Source organism: Pholis gunnellus, assembly GCF_910591455.1.
Source record: "Pholis gunnellus genome assembly, chromosome: 7".
In the NCBI taxonomy this organism is placed as follows: Eukaryota; Metazoa; Chordata; class Actinopteri; order Perciformes; family Pholidae; genus Pholis; species Pholis gunnellus.
This window is the reverse complement of record NC_136533.1, coordinates 10,502,679-10,527,598: the sequence shown is the minus strand read 5'-3', so window position 1 is coordinate 10,527,598 and position 24,920 is coordinate 10,502,679. Positions and strand designations below refer to the sequence as shown.

Below are 24,920 nucleotides of genomic sequence, written 5' to 3'. Positions count from 1 at the left end.
GAGTACCACTGACGGGGCGGAGCAAAGCCTGCCAAATATCGGTTGGTTGATTTAAATCTGATCAAAGCTGTAACTCCGCCCTAAATCTTTCCTTGGGTTCGCTCGATTTGTCTGCACATGTTGGCGGTTTACCCGCCTCGAGCCATTGCTCTCTATTGTTCCGATCCGCAGGGCCCGCCCTTGCGGATAATCCCAAACAACAAATCGAACAACCCCTCTCCAACGTCACTGAGCTATGCCTTGTGATTGGCTGATAAAGGTTTGAACAAGTCAAACGGTTTCAGCGGGTCAGTGGCAGAGGACTGCGGTTAGGTTCGGGTTGTTTAGAGTTTACACATGAGAACTCTTGTTATTTTAGCACCTTTATCGCCACCTCAGTATGCGATCGATTTAGCTGTTTAAACAAGCGGAGCAACGAACATCCGATTCCCCTTTCAGAGACTCGGACATCCAAGGTAACGCCATTTATTTTGACGTCCAAGACTAGCGTTAGCTAAATTAACGTTAGTTGACTAACATCGTAACACGAGCCATTTACAACATTACAGAGCAGTTATGAAATATAACTTTGTAACCAACTAAGTTTGAATAACTAAACTCTTCCAGTACGTTAGCGGTTACCACGGTATTAACGTTGGGTTAGCATGTTTTGGTGTTGCATGTTCGTTGTTCGTGTTTCATGTTAGCTAAGCTAACGGTTGTGTTGGGCTAATTTTACGACGCAGCTCATTTTAATAACATTAAAACAGTAAGCGTTGTTTTTGTTGTGGACCACATTGTCGTTGAATAGCTACTTTCTACAATAAAACTCAGACCAACTCGACCGCGACAATAGAAGACACTGCGCATGTGCACCATTTAGCTGCGCAAAATGGATCTGGCATGGTTATGCTAAAAGGAAAATAAAGACTGTTAAAACATGAACAGCTAGTTGGGTCTTTATGGCGACGCTTTAATTAATCATTGTTTACTTCCACCTCAAGTCTGATCCAGCTTCTCGTGGTTTAACTGTGCAATCTTTCCCTCAAGCCGTCAACATGAACTCCGTCCGGTCATCTGTACGGTCCCTCAATCAACACTTTGACGGGAAAGTAAAAGAGTTCACCGATGAGATCGAGAATGTCCACATGGTGTGGCTTGTGGAGATCCAACAAGAGGCCAACCGCATGTTTTCAGGGTAGGTTTGAAGGAATATAAAACATTTGAGCTCTGTTATTTGTTTTCACAAGATTCCATCTTTAGAAATCTGTTCTTCTCTAAAATTATCTTTTAAAGTTTTACAAATTAATCTGTTTCTTTTTCTTTCAGAGATTTCATTGCTGAGCCAGAATTGATGCCAAAAACACCTTCACAGAAAAAGCATAGTCGCAGGAAGCGTGTGTCCATTGGGCATCAAGAAGAAAATCAAGCCAGACGAAGGTTTGTTGCTCTCATTAGTTTTATTAAAGTAAAAGTTTCACATTTTAATTGTGAAGGGTTTTTAAAGGGTGCCTTTCTGACTCTTCCTGTCCAGATTTTCAAAGGGAAGGCGTAGTAACCTCCGTGGCTCCTCTGTCAAAGCACTGAACTTCATCGCTGAGGAAGACACCGTTCCCAAAGCGTCCACCTCTGACGCCGACAACATCGCGCGGCCCAAACGCACCACCCGCAAAAACAAACAAACGGTGTCTGAGGCGGCAGAGGATGCGAGCCAGTCATGTGGAAGTCTGAAGACCGAGGAGGAGCAGAACAAGAAGCCAGAGCTGGTAGAGGAGGAAGAGATGGCCAAAGATAACCAGGTGAGCGATGCAGAAGACGAACCGGACCCCGCCCCGACCCCACCTACGATACCCTCGCCCGAGATCGTCGTCAGCATCTCTTCCTCGGACAGATTGTCTGCGGAGTGTGCTAAAAATCCGCAGCCTTCTCCCGGCCGCACCGCTGCTAAAATTGCAATCGCTGGCGCAGCGCGAAGCTCGCGGCGCAGCTCCGTGCGATGCTCCCTCAAGCTGCGTCACTCGCTGGCCGGTCTGCGGCACAGTATGACTCAGGAGTCTGTGCGCCGCGCCTCGCGCCGCTCCATGCTTAAGAGGAAGGTGGCTCGCATGGGCAACTCCACATGTAGCAGCAGTGTTGATGGTGAGAAATGACCCGTATTTGGTTTATAATGACATAAAACACAAACCATTAGACATTCTATCACACTGCGATTGTTGTTAATCTGGATATTATGTTTGTGGTTGTAGATGAGTCTTGCATGGACTCTGCAGAGGAAGAGGGCAGAGAAGCGTGAGTAATGACCTATATTGATGTCAAAATCATGTTTGAATCTATAATTTAAACTATTTGTAACAGTGACTGGTTAATTACTCAGTCACACGTGACTGTACATGAATGTAATGTTCTTGTGTTTTGAAATGTTTCTTAAACATTTAAATGTCTTCACTGCTGTAGCATGTTAGATGCTGTAAGTGCAGACTCAGAGGATAATGCTCCAGCTGAAGAATGGAAGGAAACACCAGAGGTATGAATACATGTCTTTGTCTATTTAAGTGAGAATCATTGAATTTGTATTTTGGTTATTATTCAACTGTTTTGTATAAAACAAATGTAGATCCAGATTAACCAGAGCTCCCGTCCATCTGTTGGACGCATCACTCGATCTGTGGCTGCGAACTCTGCCACCCTGGCCCCCCCGTCGACATTCAACACTCCCAACAAGAGAACAGGTCTGCAAACTGACTTATCTGATTGTTGTAGTTTAACATAAACTTGAATTGATATTTAATGGTACGTGTATGTGCTAAATACAATTTTGTTTGTGTTTCAGTTATTGAGAAGCAGCTGACTTCCGGTCGCATGTGAGTGGTGTGTGTGTGTGTGTGTGTGTTGCACTTAATAACTGCACTGGTCAACTTGTTGTTAAATTAATTCTTTGTTGTGTGTGTGTGTGTGTGTGTGTGTGTGTGTGTGAAGGTCACGCCAGAGTACCAAACGCAAAGCACCAGATACTGTAGCGGAAAGTCCCACAAAGAGGCAGTCTCCTCCCAAGAAAAGTCAAAGTGTAAGATGGAAGAAAAAATAGGTTTTGCCAAGTGTTCAAATAATAAGTGGATCAAATCTGATGGAACTTCTCTTTTGTTATGAACACATAGGCAATAAAACCCAACATGAGGTCTTTTCTGCAAACTGTGCAGAAGAATCAGATGCTGATGATGACTCCAAATTCCCTCGGCCGGACTGCTGTCATGAAGTCCTTCATTAAACACACCACTCCTCTGAGGATTGACCCCAAGGTAAGCTGTACACCTCAACTCTGTCATACACTGGTAGCATGCCTGAGCTTGTAGCTAACTGTGCTAACAGTGTTTACCAGAGGGTGGGTGCTCTGCGGGATGGCATTATTGGGTATCAATATTTCTAATAGCCTTTTATGTTCATTTATAATTCATTTAGGCCAACAGGTAGAGTGTACTGTGGCCGATTTGGTCAATCTGGACATAACATGCAATTATTTTTTGACCAATCGATTGGTTGAAGTGTAGGTAGAATTTCAGTCTATTTTAAATTTTCTTTGATTGCAGTCGTAATTAAAATGTGTCTGGATTTGCAGCGATACCGGACACAACATCTCTTACTGACTAAACATGCGTGTTGTATTGCCGTGCATAACTCTCCATGGGAACTGAATTATAATCTTACTTGTGTACGTCCCCTAAAGCCCAAATCTTGTTGGACAAATAAACAAGGAAAACCTGTTACAAATTGTTGTTTTGAAATATTGTGGCTGACATCTATCTTTTTTTTTTTTTGGTGCGTTTTCTCTCCTCAGTTGAGCGTTGGTATAGTGGTAAGTGTAGTGTGGAAGTACTGAATGTTTGTGGGCATTCTGTGGTGGCTAACATCCCATCGTGGACCTTGATTGAATGTCTCCTGTAACACGCACCTTAGATGAGCTGCTTTCAACAACCCAAACAGCGTTAGTTAGTTAGTTAGTTAGTTAGTTAGTTAGTTAGTTAGTTAGTTGGTTGATGGCGTCTCTGATCCCTCAGGTCAACGATGCTCATTCTTTGAAATCTTTTGAACCAAGAATCCTATAAAACAGCTTTGGTAGCTTCACTGTTTGTTGACTTTTTAAAATGAATTTAGTCAGAAATAAAAATTGAAGTAAAGATCAATCTGAGCAAGAAGCTGTGACACTATTTTGGTTGTTCTTAAAATTTGTGTCAGCAGATTCTGATGTGTTGGGTGAGAAGATCACACTGGAATTAATGTCTTTGTCCACTTCTTGGGGGTTGGGTCTTATTGTACGAATAATTTGTTCCTCTTCTTTGTGTCAAAGTAAACTGTTAGAATAAATAGAAACCTTAGATATGATGATAGCCAACTATTGCTTAGTGATATAGCTTATTTAAAAATAGACAAGATCTGTCTTCTTGACCATCACTCATCCGTTTACAGCCGTCTTTAAAGATTGCTTCTTATTTTAACGGCAACTTCCAGCAAGGTCTTTTCTCTTCACTTAGTCTGTTGAATTGTCCGCACAGAGACTAATGATCACAGGACAGTCCAGCAGTGTGAGCACAAACTTGAGCTAACGCTTTAAAAAAGTAGAAATAAATCACAAAGTCTGTCGAGGTGGATTTTTGCTTCATTCGTCAACACCACTGGTATGGTAATCTTTTTCCACATGCATGAGCTCCACCTGCTCCTTGTATTCCTTTGACATTTGCTGCCTATTAACAATGAGTTAGAGTTGGTTGATTTCTGACAACACACTTCCATAACCCTTGTCTTCTTTCTTTTTTTCTCAGACAAAGGAGCGTTACAAGCTGGAAGCACTGAAGAAGAAGCAGGAGCTGGAGGAAGAAAGGATGAAGAAAATGGACGAGGAGAAGAAAAGGAAACTGGACGATCTCAAAAGGTTAACACTCAACATCTTTACTTCCTCTGACTGAACAGTAGTTTGTTCTTGTTCTTATTCAACTTTGAATTTGTGTGTTCCAGGAAGAGAGATGAGAGGCTGAGAAGAGTGTTTGAGGCAAAAGAAAAAGAAGAGCAGAGGGAGGTGGAGAAGAAAAAGAAGATTGAGCAAAAGATGGCTCAGATTGATGAGATGAATGATAAGGTATGCAGCAACTTCACTCTATTTGTTCACCGCCATAACAGATTGACCCCCTATATCTAACATTTGGTATTGTGCCTCTTGGTGCAGCGTCAGGCAGAAGACAAGGCCAAAAAGAAGGTGGCCATTAAACGTCAAGACGACCTCGAGCAGAAGAGGAAGTTGGAGGAAGACGCTAAAAGGAAGAAGATTCAGCAAGCGGTGAGACGGCACTGTCTCGTCATTTGCGTTGGGCTTAGTTTGGTGGCGTATATCAAGTCGGTGCAACGGCAAAGAATTTAGCTGAGAACTACAGACTACATGTAGCATAGCAGGGTGTCACCTTGTGACCATTTAGGTGCATTTTTCGAGACATCGTTACAAATTTTCATCTTGTCATGTAGCGGGAAGTTGTGTTTTTTTAAAGTAACTTAATTTTCTTTGACATCAAATTTTGCGATCAGGCTTTTTTTTCTTTGCTTTTTTTTTTTTATTATAAATGTTGTGCATGTTTTGTTTTAACTTCAGGAGGAAGAGAAGCGGCAGCAGGAGTTGCAGGCTAAGAAGGCCGAGGAGGAGGAACAGCGAGCTCGTAAGCTGGCTGAAGCTCGCCGAGTGCTGGAGCAGAAGAGGGAGCAAGAGAGGGAGAGGGAGCTGGAGAGAGAGCGCCTAGCTGCTGCTGAAAGGTTATTGATTGCCTTTAATGCTCCTATCAATAGTACCATACTAGCTGCTTTCTACACTAAGTAATCAGATTAGCTTTTCAACACGGTAAAGGTGTATTAAACTGAAGGCTGCGTTGGTTAAAACATGAGTTTGTATTTACTCTAGTGTTTGTTTTCCTGACTTGATGTCTGTTTGTTTTTTTCAGGGAGCGGGTGGAAAAAGAAAACGCTCTTGCTCTGCCGCAGGAACTGGAGAGAGCAACAAGAGAGAAAGAGAGGCGAGAACTGGAGGAGAAAAGAAAGGCACTTGAGAAAAGACTGGTGAGGAATTGAATGTCTTAAACGCGTGTCAAACGGTGTTTGATTTAGCTGCCTAAAAATAGTTTTGAACAAACGCATTGACTTCTGAGAACTGTCCAATAAAACTGATCTTCTAGTGACGGCCAAAGGGCAACAGAGAACCTGATGGTAGAAAAGAGCTTTAAAGTCAAGAAAGTGTAGAAATGTATATATCTCTGGTCAGGGTAACTTCAGATCTGGAAAGATTCCTCAGTACCTTAATTTACCTCTTATCTAAATGTTATGATATTTCTATCCTATCTCCACAGTGCTGTGTCAGCATTAAAGAATGGCACAGAATGCAGTAGTGGTGACCTTGCATAATAGATAGCCGATGCTAAGGAAAATGTCAGCTGAAACGGCCGGCCAATGGCAGGCTAATAGTCAAAATGCATAAATTTCCTGGAAAATCCATAATGAAATAAACAAACTGGCTGTTTGACTGAATGTTTTGGCTGTTAATAGAACGCTTTCTGTTCCACTAGGAGGAGCAGAAGAGATTAGCTGCAGAAGAGAGAGCTGCCAGAGAGCGAGAAGCTGCTGCTAAAAAGGCCGCTAATGCAAAGGTAAACCAGCAGGGGGACATTTACTTTAGACATGAGTCAATTCTCTCCCCAGTGGAGTCAAATGTACCTCTTGATTTTCTCCTCTGTAGGCGGCTGCTTGCCTGAATGTGACTGTGGATATCGAGGTAAGAATCTAAACTGGCCTCATCTGGGAATTGAACCCACTCATTGAATAACTGCTTCATAGCGCTTAATATTCGAAGAAACCTGTAGGCAACAGTGAAGGGCATATTTACCACTTTTCTTAATTCTTGCAGCGCTCCGTAATGGGCACGCCTGTAGGAAAAGGTGCTGACCTCAATAAGACTGTGGATATTGTGGTAAGTTTAAATAACGCATTCTTGGCAGATGTTTTGAATCGGTTCCTGTCTTTGAACATTATGGAAACGGTTTCTCGCCAGAGAAAAGCTTTTAAACGTGCGTTTTTATCCTCCGCAGCGATCGCCACAATCTTACTCCATCACTCCAAAGGGCGGCAACAAACCGTTGCCCAAATGTGGGGACGATTACGGGATGGACCAAAACAGTGACGACTCCACTGATGACGAGTCCGCCCCAAGGAAGCCCATTCCATCCTGGGCCGAGGGTAGGCATGATTTAATATAACCGTCATTTATTATGATGGTCAGACTATTTACCTCACCTTCTGTAGCGTTTGTTTATAATCCAGTTTAGCATTATTTTTCATAATGCACGATGCTGAAATTGACTGTCCAAGTCCTCAGTTGTCCAATCATAGTTTAGCACCCATAGCTAGGCCCCGCAGGTCTGCTGAGGTCAGTCAATTGTAATATTGTGACTTATTCCAAATTGAGTTGGTTCCATTAATACTTTTTACCAGACCTATTTTGGGTTTGCACAGTGTGATGTCAGTCTTGTGTCGTCTTAAATCACAAACTTGTTCCCCTCCAGGTCCCAATCTGCAGCAGATCATGATGAAGCAGTACTTCAACCCTCCTGATCTAGACTCTTTCTTTGGAACAATTGAGCCACCAAAACTGGAAAATATCTTTTACAAGAGCAAGCCTCGTTATTTCAAACGGACCAGCTCTGCTGTGTGGCACTCTCCTCCCGTTGGAGGCAAGTGATGTCTGTATGCAGATACACATATTCTATTGCTGTATAAAGTTTCATTGTTTTAATGTTTTCAATAAAGTAACATTTTTCTGGATGTTTTTCCATGTTTTAAGATTTATATATATTTTTTTTTAAGCTGTCAAGGTTTTAGCAAATATTCTCTCTAGTATGTGAATTGTGGGATTGGTGCTTCATGTGTGGGTTTAGACTTGAACATGGGTGCTTTATAACCCAGTGGGATGTAAACGTTTGGAAGTTTTTGCCAAGTGATCAACAAGAGCTTTCATTTGTATAATGCGTGTAGCTACCGAATGTAAATTATGATATGTCTGGGATTTATTCTTGTACATTAAAATGGCTGAACAAAAAAAAACAGAATCTTGTGTAGATTTTTAGCTTTTGATTTGACGCCTAATAAAAGCTTATGCAGCTCAACGATTTAGTCGCTGTAAAGGCCAGTGCACACTTGGTTTTACATTATTTTAGCTGATTGGACCGCTTGGGTCAGTGGACTCCTGCATTCACTAAGACAAATAAAAACCTACTTTGTCCCGTCCACCAGGTGCCAAAAGCTAAAGTCGACAGACCCGAGAAGAGGTCTAGTCAGTCTAAATGAGATCGCCTGTGTGCATGTAGAAAGTCTTTTATTTCAGCCAGCTGGTTGAGCTGTATCAACACACTGACAGTGAGGCAGCATGCGTTACACATGATCACTGAAACACGTGTTTTTGCTACTAAAGCGTGTCAAACTATCTGGCTTTAAAGGGTCTGCTTTAAAATGATCTTACCTAGCAGCCCATGGTTTTATTTCACCTTAAAAATAGTCCTTAATTGATGACTTACCAGGACTTCTCTGAAAACGGAATTGCTTTTAAAAATCCACGACAACTGGGTCTAATCTAAGATCTGCTGCTTTGATCGAAAGCTTGAGAACAGCGACTAAATGAACCTTGTGGTATAGTTTTGTCAACTGTATCCTAAAAGGAAACTGTCACATGTCATAAAGTATACATTAGTGTTCGGTTTAATTCCATGTAAGATATTGCTCAATTTAAATCAAAGATGCTCTTTAATATACCTTTTCTAAACTGTAAACATAAGAGGTCGATATGCTCACTCACAGCTTGTGGATCGTCACGTGCCTCGTTGCAAAACCTAAGATGAATTGATGGAGATCTACTTGCTAACGGTATCAACTGCGCTCTAAAGTGTAAAATTTGCCCTTTTTCTGGTGGCCATTCAGTGGTTCATGATGCGAAACAAGTCTTTTATTTTAGTTCGCAAATCCGACAAAACTTCCACCAGGACTGCGAGTCTTTCATTAACAGGCGGATAAACATGGAGCTCTATGCCTCTTCTGTGTATCTCTCTATGGTAAGAGAGCCTTTCATTCCCAGCAATGCAAGGCGCATCTGTTTTTGGCCCTTTGCTCACTGCTTTGCTTTTTGTGTCCCTTTTAAACTCAGATTACTAAAACATAAAATGTCTTCATTCTTTATTTATAGGCATTCTATTTCGATAGGGATGATAAAACCTTACCACATTTTGTAAAGTTCTTCCATACACAGTCCAAGTCCGTTATTGAGGATATCTTCGGGCAAAAGAGAATCTTAAAAATGTAAACAGTTTTTTAGGGTGAAGTGGTCGGTTCTCTATTTGTTATGTGTACATAGTTTCTTTATATAATCCAATAAAATAGCAATAAATAATTTCAAGACTACATTTTTTTTATTGAAAAAACAAACGAAACATAACACATGATACATATGGGATTTATTAAAGAGTACACTGATGGAAACAATACTGAAAAGACTACAATATACACATTTTGGATTCCTGTCGTTGAGTTTCAGAAGTAACTAGAAAGTTTATTTTTCCTTCACATGTTGAGGGTCAAATCTCAAAAGGTCTTACAAATAGGTTAATTGTTCTGTAAGAGCTTAACACAAAGTAGAGATTAACTCTACTGTGTTTGCGACAAATACTTAGCAATTGTGTGTAGGGCTCCAGATGACTAATACAGTTCAGATGTAACATGAATGAGTGCATGTTTGTGTGAAATACTTAGAATGCCACATGCATACAGAAACGGTCTGTCGCACCTTGTTTTCTCATTCTTGCTCCTTCCCTCCTGCCGCCTTCTTCACGCCACCGTCCACCAAAACGCCCAGCAGGTCCCCGTCAGCCAATGAGATCCCTGAGTCATTGGGTGAGTGTTGCTGATTGGTTTCTTGCTGCGATGGCGCCGAAGTGGAAACGGTGTTCATGTTGTTGCTCAGCCCACCGTTGGTGCCCCCGTTGCTTGATCTCATGTTGGTGCTGAAATTCCCATGGCTACTAAAATTAGTGTGACTTGTACCGTTGCAGAGACTTCCCGTCATGCCCGCGCCGTTGGTGCTTGTTGCATTAATGCTGCTAGAGCTGCTGTTGGGATTATGGGGATTTGTAGCTGCTGTTCGGGAAGGAGGAGTGAACGAGAACACCCTTTCTCCTCCGCTTCCTGCAGTCCGAGCACTTGGGGGCCCGGGCTGGCTGTCAGCTGAGGGGAGGGTGTCCAGAGTGAGGCGGGGAGGTGGAGGGCGGCGAGACAGCAGGCCATGTCCAGGTCTGAGTTTAGATATTGGGCAGAGTTCAGGCGGAGGGTCCGGGAACGAGAACATAGGGGCACTCTGGACCTCCCCATCCTCACTCAGCCAGGGGAAAGCAGAGGACGGCGGTGGGGGGACGTGGTTGGGGGTGTCGGGGGGCAGCGGCTGTGAGCCCGCCATCTGAGGAGCCAGGGAGCTGCAGCTGCGGTTCCACTCGTTCTGAGTTCGCCGGGCGGGGCGAGGGCGAGGCACCGCGGGGGGCACACAGTGGATGGGTGTTTGTGGGCAGCTGTAGAAACCCGGTCTCTCATACAGGGGCATGGTGGAGAAGGCATAGTCCGGATCTCGCTCGTGGTTCAAAGGCTGGCGGCTTTGAGTTGGAGTTAATGAGGCCTCTGGGTGCAGGTAAAGGGGGAAGCGGCTCAGTGGAGCTCCAGGGCGGCGGCGCAGCAGGGAGACGCGGGAGGAGCGAGGAAAGCTAGGAGACTGGACACCGAGGAGACGACCCAGCCCTCCGAGCAGCGGGGTGGAGTAGTTGGCTTCCTCGTGTTCTTTAATTTGCTCCAGATTGGACTGAAACTCCATCTCCTCCTTGGGAACACTAGTTTAGATGAAATAGGTGGTTATATGGTTCGGAGAGTATTTTTTCGGTATTTAGAATTGTCTGCCAGAAAATAAAAAAAACATTACTGAACCTGATATCCAGGGCTGAGCCCATGAAGGAGGGTTTGCGGTGTTCAGCGCTGGCAGCAGTGTAGGGAGGCTGAGGTTCACACTCATTCCAGTACATATCCCTCTCCACCAGCGGCAGGCTGTCGTACATCTCATCCACCGACAACAAGGACACCTGAGAGAGACAACATAAGTCAAAGCAGGAAGAACAAGACAGCCTCTGTCTGCGGCTGATGTAAAAGTGCCAAATAGTTTGAATCCAAACCTGTAAATTGCGATCGACGAGCCAGTTGGTTTCAAAGTCATCGTCATCTTCTCCAAAAGGATTTATGAGTTGCTCAGCCACCTGAGAGCACGAGCGGAAAGACACCACAATACAGCTCAGAAGGACAAATTAATAGCATTTCGTTGTGCAGCTTCAGCGTGACTTGAACCTCACCTTCAGCCAACCGACGTAGAAGAAGAACTGCAGCAGGGTGAAAACAGGCAGGTAGAAGTCCAGATCGTGACCGGAGTAACCTTGAGCTGGATCCAAGAACTGACGACCGATCAGACAAGCCAGGAAGAAGCTGTAGACCGCCACTGTCGCCACCTGGTTAAAAAAACACTAGTCTCTTGTCAAGTCTTTGCATTATTGTTCTATACTGATTGTGTTTTGCTCGGTCAGATGTCTAATTTGACAAACTGAGTTAATGATTTTAGGAACACGATGATTAGGATTACAGTAACGCACTAAGTTTCATTCTCTATAGCCCACCAGCAGCCTAATATCAGCTCTGCATCCTCATTAGCAGTGTTTTTAGACACCTAATCATTGCACATTTATCACAACATAAGAACTGTTAAATCAATTTTTTCTATCGCAGATGCATCTACTATATTTCAGTTACAACACAGTATATCAACAAAACCTGAGTATAGACAAGAGGCAGGCTGATCCAGTCGTAACCATACAGCTTCATGCACTTTGCCCGTAAACTATTCAACTCCTGAACAGAGGAAAAAGAGGGGGGGGGGGGGGGGGCAATCTTTTAAAATGTTTCAGAACGTTTCGATGTTCAACTCTTTCGGCCTGCAGGCAGATGCACTTGATGACCTACAGTGAGAATGGCTGTGAGAGCCACGTCGTTGTTGATGCGACCCTCAGTCCGAGCCCTCAGAGCCAGGCTGACGAACCACATGCAGGGAACCCAGAACTTGTTGTGAGGAGAGCGCAAGTCCTCCAGGTGCCTCAGCTCATCTGACGTCATCAAACCTGAGAGACACAAGCACGGAAATGAAGGAATGGCACGAAGAGACAAAAGCATTTAAGACGTTTGTTTCCATGTTTGTAGTTCTTTACTCAGCCGTTACATCACCAAGCAGTAGCATGTAGCATACAAATAGTTCAACCACATCAGATGGAAATACACTGAGTCTGAACCAGTGCCATGCTGGACCACCTTACACAGTTTTCTTCAGCACTTTTAAATAGTGCAAACAGATTCAGCAGATATTTATGTTGTTGTCTTAAGACTGGCAGGACCAGCGACAGTGAGTTTTGGTGGTTTCATGGCCACGTCGTACCTGCCCGCACCACATGCTCCATGGTGGGGAACCTCTTGTAGACGGCCGTGCTGACGGAGCGGTAGATGAGCACACCGGAGAGGTTGGCGTATCGCATCAGAGTTCGTCGGGTCAGCCTGGAGGCCTCGTCAGTTCCCCGAACATGACCACCCACTAATGCTGCCAAGCGGTCCGGCCAGGGGACGTTCTCAAACTGGCCCCACCAGCGGGACACGACCAAGGTGACATAGAAACCTGGCAAAAAAACCCAAAAACATTGCAAGTACAGTACTGCATGCCAACCTCCTGTGATAGCTTCCAGGAGAATGGTCTTAGATTGAGATTTAGATTTATGAAACAGTCAGCCTCAACTCACCCAGCACAAAAGACACTGGGATGAGCTCTGCATAGCGGTCACAGTATATCGACAGCTTCTCAAACAGCCTCTTCTGGTCATCGCTAAACACAAACCTGGAGAAGGAAACATCTATTGAGTCCATTACAACTAAAACACAGGGAGGTGAGCCCTGTGACACTTTCCTGGTCCAACATAACTTTGCTATAGAAATCAGGCAGCATGTTGCTCCCAACTAAATATTTGCTCTGCCTCTTGTTAGAACATATTTTCTTGTCATTACAACATCCCAAAAGAATCCGTTTTTTACATAAAACTTTTCTTGTTACATCAATTTTTTATGTTATATCACAAACTGGATTGTATCTTTTAAAACAAGAAACATTTACTGCTAAAATCACATACAAACTTATCTTATTAAAACAAACAACATAAGCATGTTGTAATGACTTCCGTATGTTAGCAAAATGAGAAAAAGTTATTTTAAAACTTTTAAAAGATGGTATGTTATAATAAAGTAAAGCCATTTAATAAAAAATAAACATCTTGTGTAGAACATGAAGTGGATCTCAAATTAAAATGAGAACATTGCATTGTTCAGCCATGTTGAGAGCCGCTGAGAGGCAATAGAAATGCTCGCAATCTCGTATACATAGCACCTTTAAGTAACGCTGCCACTGGAGCGGATAAATCGGTTCAGGTTCTGATATCAGCCGATACTTATCGTCAATATCGGGCGTATATATCGGCGGCTAACACAAAATTTCAATGCAGAAATGCCCAAGAAATGTTTCCGTGTCTCTGTTACGTAGTTTGAAGTTTCAACTACAGAATGTCCTCCTTAGTACCTTGGTCACAACTCTTCAGTTAACTAAATGTAAATGACCCGTAACAAAGATGTTTAGGTTAAAAAAAATATATATAAGAAGATGAAAGTTCTGCTATGAGAGTACCTATAAACAATACTGAAGAAGTAGTAGAGAAGAGTGAAGATGATGAGCTCTCTATAGAGCAGTTTATAAATGCTGCCCTTCCAACGCAGAAGCAGGTGAAAGAAGGTCCCCAGACCTGCATCAGCAACCCTGCGAGAGTACGTTACAGTCATTGCTGCTTGCTGGCCAACTTGCTGGGTGACTGTGTTGTGACATGAAGCAAACCAGTGTGGCTGTTTTCTCTGTGCTTCGTCTCAGCTCAACGTCAGCGATCAACCTGGATCTCATAAGGCCAATTTGGTCACAAATCTAAAATGATAAAATAAAAAAAAACATTATATATTTTCTCTACTACTCTTAACTACTATATTTTTGGTTTCTCTTAATCAACTGATACTGATTTTCCATTTTCTGCACGTTTAAATAACCATTTAAAATGATATTTTTCCTTATTTCATAGATCTGAAATACACCAATACATCTGAAGAGATGTCCGCAGGGCTACAACAGCCAAATGCAATATGCGAGGGCCTCAAACACAAAGCTGTGAAGTTTTTACCTACCACACGATATGAAAACGTCTGTCCATCGGAGTCACTGTGGCCCGAGATGTGTAGCCGCAGCGTTCCTTGGAATGATGTTGGGGGAAAAAAGGAAGCCGGAAAGAAAGAGAGAGCAAGGGACTCCTACACCTCCGGTCACTTGATGTGTTAATCTGCTTCAGCAACAAAGCTGCATTGTGAGGCCAGGTCCTGTTAATCTGAACAAATCTGAGGACAGCAGAGCGCCCACACTGCCACAAATTGGTTGGTCAAAGGCATGAGTGCTGAGCAGTTGTGTTCACATTTTGGAAATATAACTCTATGAAAGCATTTTACTCAAAGTTTAACACGCAGTTAATTATCTCTGGCTTTTGGTGAACACACAACCGTTTGAACGTATTCTCATTTCTTGATTTCAGTTCACACCTACAGGGAACATTGATCCATTTTTGTTTGAAGTATCATTCGCTTTTTCCTCATGGAAAACTCTTGATCAGGTGAGACAGTGTGTCCTCTGCTGGAAGAAATGTGTACAGCTGTACTCTAACTGGCCGGAGGGTGTTAGTGATTAACCCTTCCTGTCTAACCAGGAGACCAAAAGCAGAGAGAAGTGCGGACAGAGTTCAATCTTGAGATTATTAAAGCACGATTTCGGCTGTTTTGACAGATTTTTAATGCTCCTGCAACGACTGGAGATCAATTTTGAACACTATGGTGAGTATATTCTGTGCGTTTTTCTGTCCTTAAATCATCCTGGATTAAGCTTCTCGTGTATGATACTGGCATGACACTGTTTCCTAACTTAAGTTGAAGTAGTGTTTACACTGGATATCTCACAAAGAAACACATTCCTTTAGCATGAGAACCGGCAAATAAAAGAGCCTGAGCTCCTCTGGCACGTGTGTAAGTTATTCAAACACTGCCGAGGTCATGACTCGTCCACTGGCTACTGAAAGACTGTGAGGTTTATTGAGTGAAACTTTTTTAGTTTTCATGTGATTTCAAATTCCAGTATGAAACTCTTTCTTTTCTGAATTGTCTGTGCTTGGCACCCACAGGTATCAGGATCACTAAACACCACTAAAAGCATTTGACAAACCGATTGTAACCTCAGTGGAGACGTCTACAAGTTTCCGAGGAGCCTTCTGCACATGCCTGAGAGAGACATGGATGCTTTAGAGGGAATTCACAGCGTCCAGATTTCCTCATCTCCCCCGTCTTCAACAGCAGCCAGTCCAGGATATGAAGTCCTCAGAGCAGGGAGATCTGGAATAGCAGTATATTCCTCTGCAGTGTTCTTCGGCACATCTGATGCCCTGGGACCGCCAGCCGCCAGACACAAGTACAGCAGGGAAACCGAGGAGGAAGGCTGCATTGTTGGACGGTGAGTGTCAAAAAGATGAGTTGGTTCGTTCTAATTCTGAAGTGTAGTTTTAGATCATTTCACTTCTGACGAGCTCCCTGTAAAGCTGAGCACAATGGCGCTACATGAAGGATCCAAGTGTTTCCCTCTCTGCCATGTTGGTACCACCTTTAGCTGCAGAAGAGATGATTATCTTATGTAGCCAACAACAACAACAAAAACGTCCCACATGTGGTTCAATTAGACATGATGTAAAGTGGAACATTCGTGAAGATTGATTCTTTTAGAATGGTGACCATCACATTTAGGTAGCAGCCATGAGGTGAAGTCATATGACTACAACTAACTTCAACAATACATGATGTCGTCTAAGGCTTGTTTTGCATGAAGTCTTATTCTGCGTCACAAGCCATCAGACTCCATGCAGCATGTTCATAGTCTGAGCTCACATTCAGGTTTTCAGTCCGTGGGTCTCCTGCGAGGGCAGATCAAGACTTTTTAACTTGTGTTGCCTTTATTAGAGGGTACAGTGGAGAGCTGACAGGAAATGAGGGAAGAGAAAGAGATGAAGGATGATGTGAAACAAAAGTCTCTGGCTGTAGGCAAAGAACTCAAGAGATTTCATTTTGTAGGTTTTAGATTTATAAATTATAATATATTTTGATTTCAGTTCACTATAATCAACGAGCTTTTAGTTTTAGTTATGTTGCATGATTTTTTATGTGTGAATATGTGAATTAGTTTGCAAAGGTAAAACATATGGAAACGATAGAAACCATTTTTTAAATGATATATTTACTCTGACCTCCAACTGTGCAAAGCTGGAAACTAAACTTGGGCTTGTGTGTTATTTGACTTGTGCTTTAATTGAACATGATATCATCTGCAATGATAGGGCCTGAAAGTTGCTCCTGCTTTATTACTCAATCTCGACCCCTGTCTTGAAGATTGTCCCTCAGTTATTTTTATTTTTATTTTTATTTAGTAATGTGCTTCTGTTTCTATGTTTCACACTAGACAGCAGATTTGACGCCAGGTATTCCAGCACAGAAAGTAAAGAAAAACTATACATAATGTGCACAAACAGTGGGGTGCAGCTCCACATTTCTTTCCTTAGAGATTCGTAGCAGGACAATCAGGCCACGATACTCCACTTTGAAATGATTTGATGTTTACTGAACAATGTTTAGGGCTTGACCCCCCTCGTTTCCCTAAGGGGTTAACTGTTAGAGCCGCACGTGCATCCACTTACAGATAAACAGGTACGCGTATCAGGTGTTAGTTTACTGTGGCTGTTGGCTCGAGGTTATTGGGCGGTGCGCACTGTTGTGCTCCGGCAGAGGACCGGCCCGGGTTTGTCGGTGAGGGCGTTGGGAGTGGATGCGCTGTCATGTGACCGGTGCGTAAAGGGGCAGAAACGGAGTGGAGAGACACTCACTTGTTTTTTTTCTGCCTGGAAATAAGGACGCGGGGATGAGAAGCGAAACCGTGTCGACCGCGGCTGGTAAAAGTGTTTTGAAAGTGTGCGTTACACTTTTAAATCGTTTCTTTTGTTCTCAGCAGATCGCTGCTGCTGCTGCTGTCGGTCGGTCGTCTACGTCAGCGTCCGCATTCCTCCGCTGATTTAAAACAGCTGAGGTTTTAACTGAACGCAGCTACGGTTAGCTCAGTTAGTACAGCATTTGTTAATTTGATAACAACAACAACTGAAGGACGCTGGAGGGGAGAAGCTGACTGATACACAGCCAGGGGGGGAGATTGATCTGCGGTCCCGGGACACTGACAGGGTAAGGGCGGATACTGAGGGAGACCTACCCCGCTGTAAAAAGTTGCAGCGTTAACTGTTAACCAACGTCTATGGCTGAAAGCAACGGTTAATGTTTGTGGGTCACGGTCGTTTTTGCAGCTTTAAGCTTTCAAACGTTTGAATGTTGCGATTGCTAATGCACGAGCAGAGGGTCTAAACCTGTGGTCCGGGGTCTCTCAGAGGTCTCTCAGAGGTCTCAAGGGATTTCACTGACAGTGACTCAGAGGGGAAATGTTTCTTCATCAGAGCTGTGAATGAAAATATGTTTATGTTGCCAGACACAATCCTGCTGTCTATTTCAAACTGATGATAAGAAAACAATGTTTGAAACCTGAAGGGGGAATCATTTTATGTTTTGTTTTATATTTATATTTAAAGTGTAAACCTATTGTGTATTTCACAGGTTTAGCAGTTCTCGGTTTGTTAGGTTTGCCTTGCTAAAAACAAAAACAGCCTTGCATTAAATCCTGTTAATAATAATTATCTGGGCTCATGAATTGGCCAATATTTTCCTATTGCATGATTTTCTTTTGTTGAAACATTGGCTATACATGAATGAGGTAGACAAAATATTAGAAACACTAACAGAAAACTACAGCCTCTCAAAAACTGAACAATATAACCTTACTGTCAGGTTAAGGATTTAATTTATTTTAGCCAGGTGCACCTAATGAATACCAATTAGTGTATATATGTATTTTTTTTACTGATGATCACCCAGTCCTATACATGAAAATGATGACTTCATAGTTTCATGTTCCTTGTTAGAGTCACTTTCTGTTTATCCATGTGTGAATGAAAAACTCCAACACTAAGGTTGACATCTAATGTTAGTATTTAATGTGTACAAGAGTTATCTTAAAATAAATCTGAAAGTTAAAAGTAAAATCTTAAAAATGTATTTATATCTGTAGCTCCTTGGCACCCACAAGTAAGACATACACTCAATGACCTCCAACACAGAGCTACAGGAAAGATGAATTGTGGGTCATTATCATTACATCAACCTAATATCATAGTACCCTGACTTTATAACAACTCAGGTTTAGGAGTGGACATGACATCTTTATGTTTCTCTATGTTAGGTTGGTAGATCTGGATCCAGAGCCCAAGTCCAGAGTGGAGGGCGGAGGCAAGGCTGGGTCCATCTCAGGCAGGGACCATGGCAGCCTCTCCCGGCTTCGTAGCTCCTCGCTGGAGATCAAAGAAAAAGAAATTAGAGAAAAGGGCTCGGAGATCCTCCGGGAACAACTGGACGCTGCAAAGAAGGTGTTGTAACCTACTTTATGCTATTGCACATAGACACACAACGCGTTGTGTGACTTGAAAAAACGTTGACGATGCAAATGTCCTTCCGTGTCAAATGTGATTGTGAACTGTTCTCTTACACAATTCAGGAACTGAAACTAAAGGACAAGGAGTGTGAGCGCCTGTCACAGGTCAGGATCCAACTGGAGCAGGAGCTGGAAGAGCTGACTGCCAGTCTGTTTGAAGTAAGCAATAATCAAGTGATGTGACGCATTTCAATCATCTCATCAATTATCAACTCTTCAGCTCGACAGAACGTTTTAGCCTCTTGTGGTTCATTGTTTTGGTTTTCTTGCCCCAGAATTGCAGTAATTAATGAATCCTTAAAACTTCAGAGATTAGTGAAATGTTCATCAAGATTTTCCAGATGTCTAGTTTTGTCTGATTGTCTGAAACCCAGACATAATCCATTTATATGGCCCTATTAAATCTGTTTTTTAAATGTTTTTTTATGTTTATGATCTAAGCACATGTTTAATAATGTGGTTGAGAAAGAAAATTCCACAGTTGCCCAACTGTGGCTCAGTTGTAAAGAAGAGAAGCATTATGCGTATCATCAAATTTCGCAATTGCATTTGTGTTTTCCACATCGCAGAAATCATAGGACGCTAATTTAACAATTCTATAACTAGAGGGAAGCACCAAATCCTCAATTTAGAGACACGGGAAACAATGCATATTTGTTTTATTTAATTTCCTTGCACATTACACAAAATCTATTTGTGTATTTTAAAATATGAAATGTACACAGACTTTCACATATACTTTTACCTACATATACCCAGTTATACATGACTTTAAAGTAAACGAAATCAAAGATTTCAGACATCTTTTTTCAAAACCACAGTACAAATGGATAACAGACTTTGTGATAATGTTTCAATCTTCATCGCAACAGGAAGCTCACAAGATGGTGAATGAAGCTAACGTCAAACAAGCAGCAGCGGAGAAACAACTGAAGGAGGCTCAGGGAAAGGTGTGTGATGACGTTTCTCTGTTTCTGTACTTTGTGTCATTTAAATTCATTCACTGCAGCTGAACTACTTTTGAATTGAACTGATGTGTCTTAAAAATTGGCAGATGCTATTTTTATTTTAGATACGTTTGATGTCAGAAAATAAAGTTACTGTTATTGATTTTCCTTCCATCATCAGACTTTTGTCACTTTCCCCATTTCCTTTTTTTCTTCTGTACTTTTCCTGCGTCTGGCTCCCAGATCGATGTTCTGCAAGCAGAGGTGACGGCACTCAAGACTCTGGTGCTGACATCAACACCTTCTTCACCGAACCGCCAGCTGCATCCACAGCTGCAGCCGTCAGGAACCAGGGGAGCGTCACGCCACGTCCGCAATAAGAGCGCGAGCGGTGCCTTCACGTCTTCACCTGGAAAGCCAGAACCTTCCTCAGTTTCCACTGCGGCCAAAGAGGACCGAGAGGTAACCTTGAGGAAGTTTGTGCATTTGCCCTTTCTTCTTCTTTGTGTGTTTCTCTGTTTCTACCCCTCATCTCTGTTTCCAGTTCCAGTTCTCTTTGCTTTTTTCTTTTCTGCCAGTACTAACCTCTCTGGACTTGTTCTTCCTCTCTGTCTCTGGTCGCTCTTCCTCTCTCAGCCTGCTGTTCCTGCTCTCCTCTCTCTGATACTCTGCCTTGTTCCTGGCCAATCTGTCAGTGTGACATTTGACCCTTACTCGCAGGAGCGGGGGGAGAGGCTGTGCACTGACAGCAGACAGGTAACTGCATCTCTTCGACCAGGCCTCTTAAGAGCCCAAACGCCTTTAAAAAACGCCTGGCGCTCTTAATTTTAAGTACACCTACAGATTTAAATGGTCGTACACGCACCAAAAGCGTTGTGAGGCATGCCAAACGACTTCAACCTTGTTTTAGATTTTGAAACGTCAAATAAAAGAACCCATCGACCAAAGCTGCAGCAGCAGTAGCTGTTTGGAGAGAGCTAGAAGGAATGAAATGCTAACACATTTTCCACAGAGGACAATATTTAATTAAAGAAATACATTATTAGTTAGTAATAATATTACTGTTGTAGTATGCTAACTTTTACTGGTTAAAATGACACATTTCTCAGGCGGTAAGTCACATCAGCTGTCACTACGTTTGTAACTTGATGGCAGTTTGTTTGCGTTCTGCAGGACAATGTCTGTTCTCAGCCAAAGATTGTTCACGAGGTATCGAGGCTTCACTCTGTAACACAAGAGCGAATTGACTGGGTGTTTTTGTACTTTCAGAAACTCCAGCAGAGTTTTACTTCTTCGTTCTTCCATCTAGTGGATCGTGTGACGCCAATTTCACATTAATTAAGCTTTCATCTATCAAAAATTCGATCTTTTCCACATTGTAGTTTTGAACCAGGAATGTCATTATTCAAATCAAGTTAAAAGATTGAGCGTGTCATTTAATGCTTTCAGTGTGTATGGGCCTTAAGTCTTTCAGATTTCTGATAATTATAGCAATTATTTTTAGGATTGACAAAACAATATGAAGCTTAACAATGTTTATGGCTTCTGACTGTTTTGGGAAAGAGTTGGTCAAAAGAGTTGACTGTGAATATCATATTTATTGGATTAGTTAGCCTGATCACCTGTCTCTGTTTTTGAAAATGTGATTTTTATCGTGTCACTTGCAAGCTTCTGTAATTTAACAGGGTTTGTCTCGGGTGGGGGCGGCATTGGGTGACTCATAAGACAAGCGGTCTAATAAGTGAGTTTTCTTCTTTCAGATGGACTCTGTTCTGTACGCAGAGTTTTTGCTGTGGAAGGAGAATCCAAGTGTAGAGCGCTCCTCTGCCTTCTTGAGTCGCATCTACGGAGAAGACATCGGACCCTGCCTCTCCTTCACGAGATCTGAGGTCAGAACCTACCACTGCGTTTGTTATATTTCATTGTTTGAAGTAGGGCTGTAGCATTATCACATTTTCACGACACGATTATCGTGGTCTAAAGAATTCATGATGACAATATTATTGCAATATCCACAGAATTATTATTTTTTTAAACCCATGCAAATGAATGCCATCAGTCTGTGTTTATTGTGTGTTTAGTCTGTTTTCTTGCAAATGAATTGCACTCAAAATCTTTGTGTAGCGATGTGGGGAGAGAGTAGATTACTTGCACGTTATGACACTCCTACCTCCTTCTTTAGAGCAGCTCTGAATAACAGACCATTGCAATTAAGCCTACACTCAATGCGAGTATAGGGATGTGGAGAGAGACTCTGTAACCATTTCAGAGGCACTGGATTATTTACATAATATTATTATATGTTTATTAGACTGTTAGCAGGATACTAATATTTCCTTTTTTAAATATCAGTTGTCAAAGTACCGGTATATTGCGACACTCCTAGTTTAAAGTCATGTTAACATTATTGATAACTGTTCTTCACAGCTGTCGCAGCTGGTGCAGAGTGCAGTGGAAAACAACTCTTTGACTATCGAGCCGGTGGCCATGTCGGCGTTACCGATAGTGAAAGCCTCCGCTATCGAGTGTGGCGGCCCGAAGTGAGTTATCACGACGACATATCATCTGTCAATGTGTCCTCTCTTTCACCATTCACTGCTAAACAATGGCCAAATCGGCACTGACAATCCACTGTTCTTTGGTTTTGTAATTCCCCCTGATGATTAGTGGTCATAGAAGGTGTTTCACTGTCTTCCCTCGTATCTGAATTAACAGGCACATTTCTAATCACTGTCTGATTTAAGATAATCTTTTCTTTCCAGTGGCTTTAGGGCAGGAATAGAGACGTAAGTCCTCTCAGGAACAATCACTTGCTTTTCACTAACACGAATTACTGCAGCATGAAGTCTGCCGATCCAGGCGTCTGAAAGGTTGTAAACAAATCTGTAAATTAATGACTTCTGCATGTGTCTGAATATATATTAATGAACCTTTTCCTCTTCCAGTGACTAACTTTCTCTGATTGTGCACTACTATTTTTGTTTTATGCTGTTTCTCTTCTAAAACGTTTGTGTCTGGAATGTGTTTTCACTTAAGTCTTAATTCAAAGTTGCCCAAGTTCTGTTGTTAATAATACCGGAAGGGATTTTACTCGTGTTTGCTGTGATTAAACAGTGACCGTGTGTATTCACGTGTTGAAGCTGTAATTGTCTGACAACTGATCTTTCGGTTTGTAGAAAATGTGCATTAAGCGGCATGTCGCGCCTCTGCCGACATCGCATTAAACTTGGCGACAAGGGGAGCTACTATTACATCTCTCCTTCCAGCCGAGCACGGGTAACTATCACCTAATCTCTGTAACCTTCATTAGACGCACAGCTGATAAGTGTTGCTACATGTGACCTTGTCCTTATCTCAACTTTCTAGATCACGGCTGTTTGCAATTTTTGTACTTATATCCGCTACATCCAGCAGGGCCTGGTGAGACACGATGGTAAGTTAATACTAACGTGTATTTTAAACATCTTGTTGTTTTCTTCGTATGAATCCGTTTTGCCTCTTTCTTTGCCAACAAGGGTTTTATTCAGGCAGCTGACGTGTTGTATCTTTTCTTGTTGTCGTCTCTTTGCCTTCGTCCAGCGGAGCAGATGTTCTGGGAGGTGATGCGTCTCCGCAGAGAGATGACTGTGGCCAAGTTAGGTTTCTACCTCACTGACCAGGGCTAGAGGACCTGACGGTCCACTGAAACACCCGACGGGACAGCGTGATCCCAGGACCTTGATTATTCAAGGTCAGGGTTAAACTGTGGTAACTAACAGTTCTTGGATCAGTTTTTGTAGCAGGGATTGTACAGAATTAGTGCTGCAGCAGAGGTTGATCAACAAGGGAAGCAGAAAATGTTCATGTGCCACTTTTATGCAATATGACAAAGAGTTGAAACAGCACAGCTAGAAAGAAGTGAAATAACATGACTTTAAAGATAGTGGTATTCCCAGATGTGTAAGATATATTTTCTGTTATACTGCAGGCCTCCAGTAATTCTCTCCACCGGTGAGGAGAATTGTTACTTTTTCTGAACCTCCCCGGCGGAGTATACACAACTTCTCATGTTGATACACATAGACTCTAAGTTTCATGTTCCAGGCGTTAGTCTGTTGAAAAGATGAGCACAAAGAATAAAAGCAGTGTAGAGAGTTTAGTTGGTCTCTTACCTCAAGTATTACATACTTGTATAACTATGTAATGTAATCATTCTCCTGTGAGATTGACAATATCCACATGGTTTCCACAGAACAAATATTTGGGTCGTTTTCTTTATTCTTGCATAAATATAATGCTCGCTAGCATCTCTTAGTTACTTTCATTTATCGGCTCAAACATGTCTCAGCATGGCCTTCATTTTGTTGATGCACTCTTGCACTACTTGTTCTAGATGCCTTGTACAAACACGTAATTGAAACCGCTTCATGTAAGCCTGACCTGAACTTCATAATCCAAAATAATGTTAATAACTTAGTTATGACACCTCCACACTCAAAATAGTGACTGTTTTACAATATAGTCAAAAAAAAATGAACACGCTTCAATAGAAGTGATTGCAATATGCACAACTGTAGTTTTGCATGTTTGCAATGAAGAGTGTGTACATGTTAAAGCCATAAATTACTTTGCATGAATGTAGTGCATAGCCATATTATACAGTGTATATTGGTTGTACTTCATAGTATAGAATTATTGTTATTATTATTATTATTATTATTATTATTATTAATGTCCAATTTGTACAGAAACAGTCCGTTGAAGGTAAAAGTGAAGAATATTGTGTCAGAAAGTGCAATAACTGCTTCTTAGCCTTCTTTTGGGCTTTGGGGTTCCTAACCTCAGTGTACTGATAATGAAAACACTCCATTAAAGACGAGGCATTGTAGCCTCACTACATCTCCTTCGAAGTGTGTGTGTGTGTGTGTGTGTGATTTAGAGGTCTCGTTAGAGCAAAATCTAACAGAAGACAAATGAATCAGCTGGTTTGACGTCGGCTCTTTGTGGCCTTTTGTGAAGTTTACGCTGAAGTTTGAGAAAGATGATGCATCACTGTAGTTCATTTTGAATCAGAGACCTATTTGTCTCAGGCCACGACGCCGACTTGGCTGCAGATTAAGGTCGTC

The 24,920-nt window shown here is 42.2% G+C and overlaps 3 protein-coding genes across 4 annotated transcripts; 2 read left to right on the top strand and 1 right to left on the bottom strand.

The window, feature by feature from the left end:
• Positions 1 to 295: 295 nt before the first annotated feature.
• On the top strand, positions 296 to 8,092 carry incenp (inner centromere protein). Its single transcript, XM_079163679.1, has 20 exons — positions 296 to 455; positions 1,030 to 1,177; positions 1,309 to 1,419; positions 1,514 to 2,118; positions 2,226 to 2,268; positions 2,434 to 2,503; positions 2,594 to 2,708; positions 2,810 to 2,840; positions 2,956 to 3,043; positions 3,135 to 3,275; positions 4,794 to 4,903; positions 4,987 to 5,107; positions 5,195 to 5,305; positions 5,612 to 5,769; positions 5,955 to 6,069; positions 6,573 to 6,653; positions 6,743 to 6,778; positions 6,911 to 6,973; positions 7,092 to 7,239; positions 7,566 to 8,092. Exons 2-20 carry the CDS (start codon positions 1,038 to 1,040, stop codon positions 7,739 to 7,741), a joined length of 2,463 nt encoding a protein of 820 aa, XP_079019805.1. The 5' UTR covers positions 296 to 455; positions 1,030 to 1,037; the 3' UTR covers positions 7,742 to 8,092.
• Positions 8,093 to 9,841: 1,749 nt separating this feature from the next.
• Positions 9,842 to 13,998, bottom strand: best1 (bestrophin 1; the record flags this gene model as incomplete). Its single annotated transcript, XM_079163618.1, has 9 exons — positions 13,844 to 13,998; positions 12,912 to 13,006; positions 12,557 to 12,790; positions 12,091 to 12,245; positions 11,902 to 11,979; positions 11,430 to 11,582; positions 11,256 to 11,336; positions 11,014 to 11,165; positions 9,842 to 10,919 (listed from the first exon to the last, which is right to left on the bottom strand). The coding sequence occupies exons 1-9, from the start codon at positions 13,993 to 13,995 to the stop codon at positions 9,842 to 9,844; spliced, it is 2,178 nt and encodes a 725-aa protein (XP_079019744.1). The 5' UTR covers positions 13,996 to 13,998.
• A 948-nt stretch (positions 13,999 to 14,946) lies between these two features.
• Positions 14,947 to 24,698, top strand: rab3il1 (RAB3A interacting protein (rabin3)-like 1). Of its 2 annotated transcripts, XM_079163337.1 has the most exons (12): positions 14,947 to 15,078; positions 15,423 to 15,748; positions 18,620 to 18,803; positions 18,932 to 19,027; positions 19,741 to 19,818; positions 20,059 to 20,277; positions 21,576 to 21,704; positions 22,243 to 22,355; positions 22,578 to 22,601; positions 22,992 to 23,091; positions 23,182 to 23,248; positions 23,395 to 24,698. In XM_079163337.1, exons 2-12 carry the CDS (start codon positions 15,516 to 15,518, stop codon positions 23,478 to 23,480), a joined length of 1,329 nt encoding a protein of 442 aa, XP_079019463.1. In that variant the 5' UTR covers positions 14,947 to 15,078; positions 15,423 to 15,515; the 3' UTR covers positions 23,481 to 24,698. The 2 variants fall into 2 exon arrangements, with proteins under 2 accessions (XP_079019463.1, XP_079019464.1); XM_079163338.1 differs by lacking the exon at positions 22,578 to 22,601.
• The last annotated feature ends 222 nt before the right edge of the window (positions 24,699 to 24,920 follow it).

Coding starts and splice junctions, on each gene's coding strand:
- rab3il1 (XM_079163337.1), top strand. CDS start 15,516: ATGCCTGAGAGAGACATGGATGCTTTAGAGGGAATTCACAGCGTCCAG. Junction 19,028..19,740: donor TGACTGCCAGTCTGTTTGAA/GTAAGCAATAAT, acceptor TCATCGCAACAG/GAAGCTCACAAGATGGTGAA. Junction 22,356..22,577: donor ATCGAGTGTGGCGGCCCGAA/GTGAGTTATCAC, acceptor TTTTCTTTCCAG/TGGCTTTAGGGCAGGAATAG.
- incenp (XM_079163679.1), top strand. CDS start 1,038: ATGAACTCCGTCCGGTCATCTGTACGGTCCCTCAATCAACACTTTGAC. Junction 2,269..2,433: donor GAGGAAGAGGGCAGAGAAGC/GTGAGTAATGAC, acceptor TCACTGCTGTAG/CATGTTAGATGCTGTAAGTG. Junction 5,108..5,194: donor TTGATGAGATGAATGATAAG/GTATGCAGCAAC, acceptor CTCTTGGTGCAG/CGTCAGGCAGAAGACAAGGC.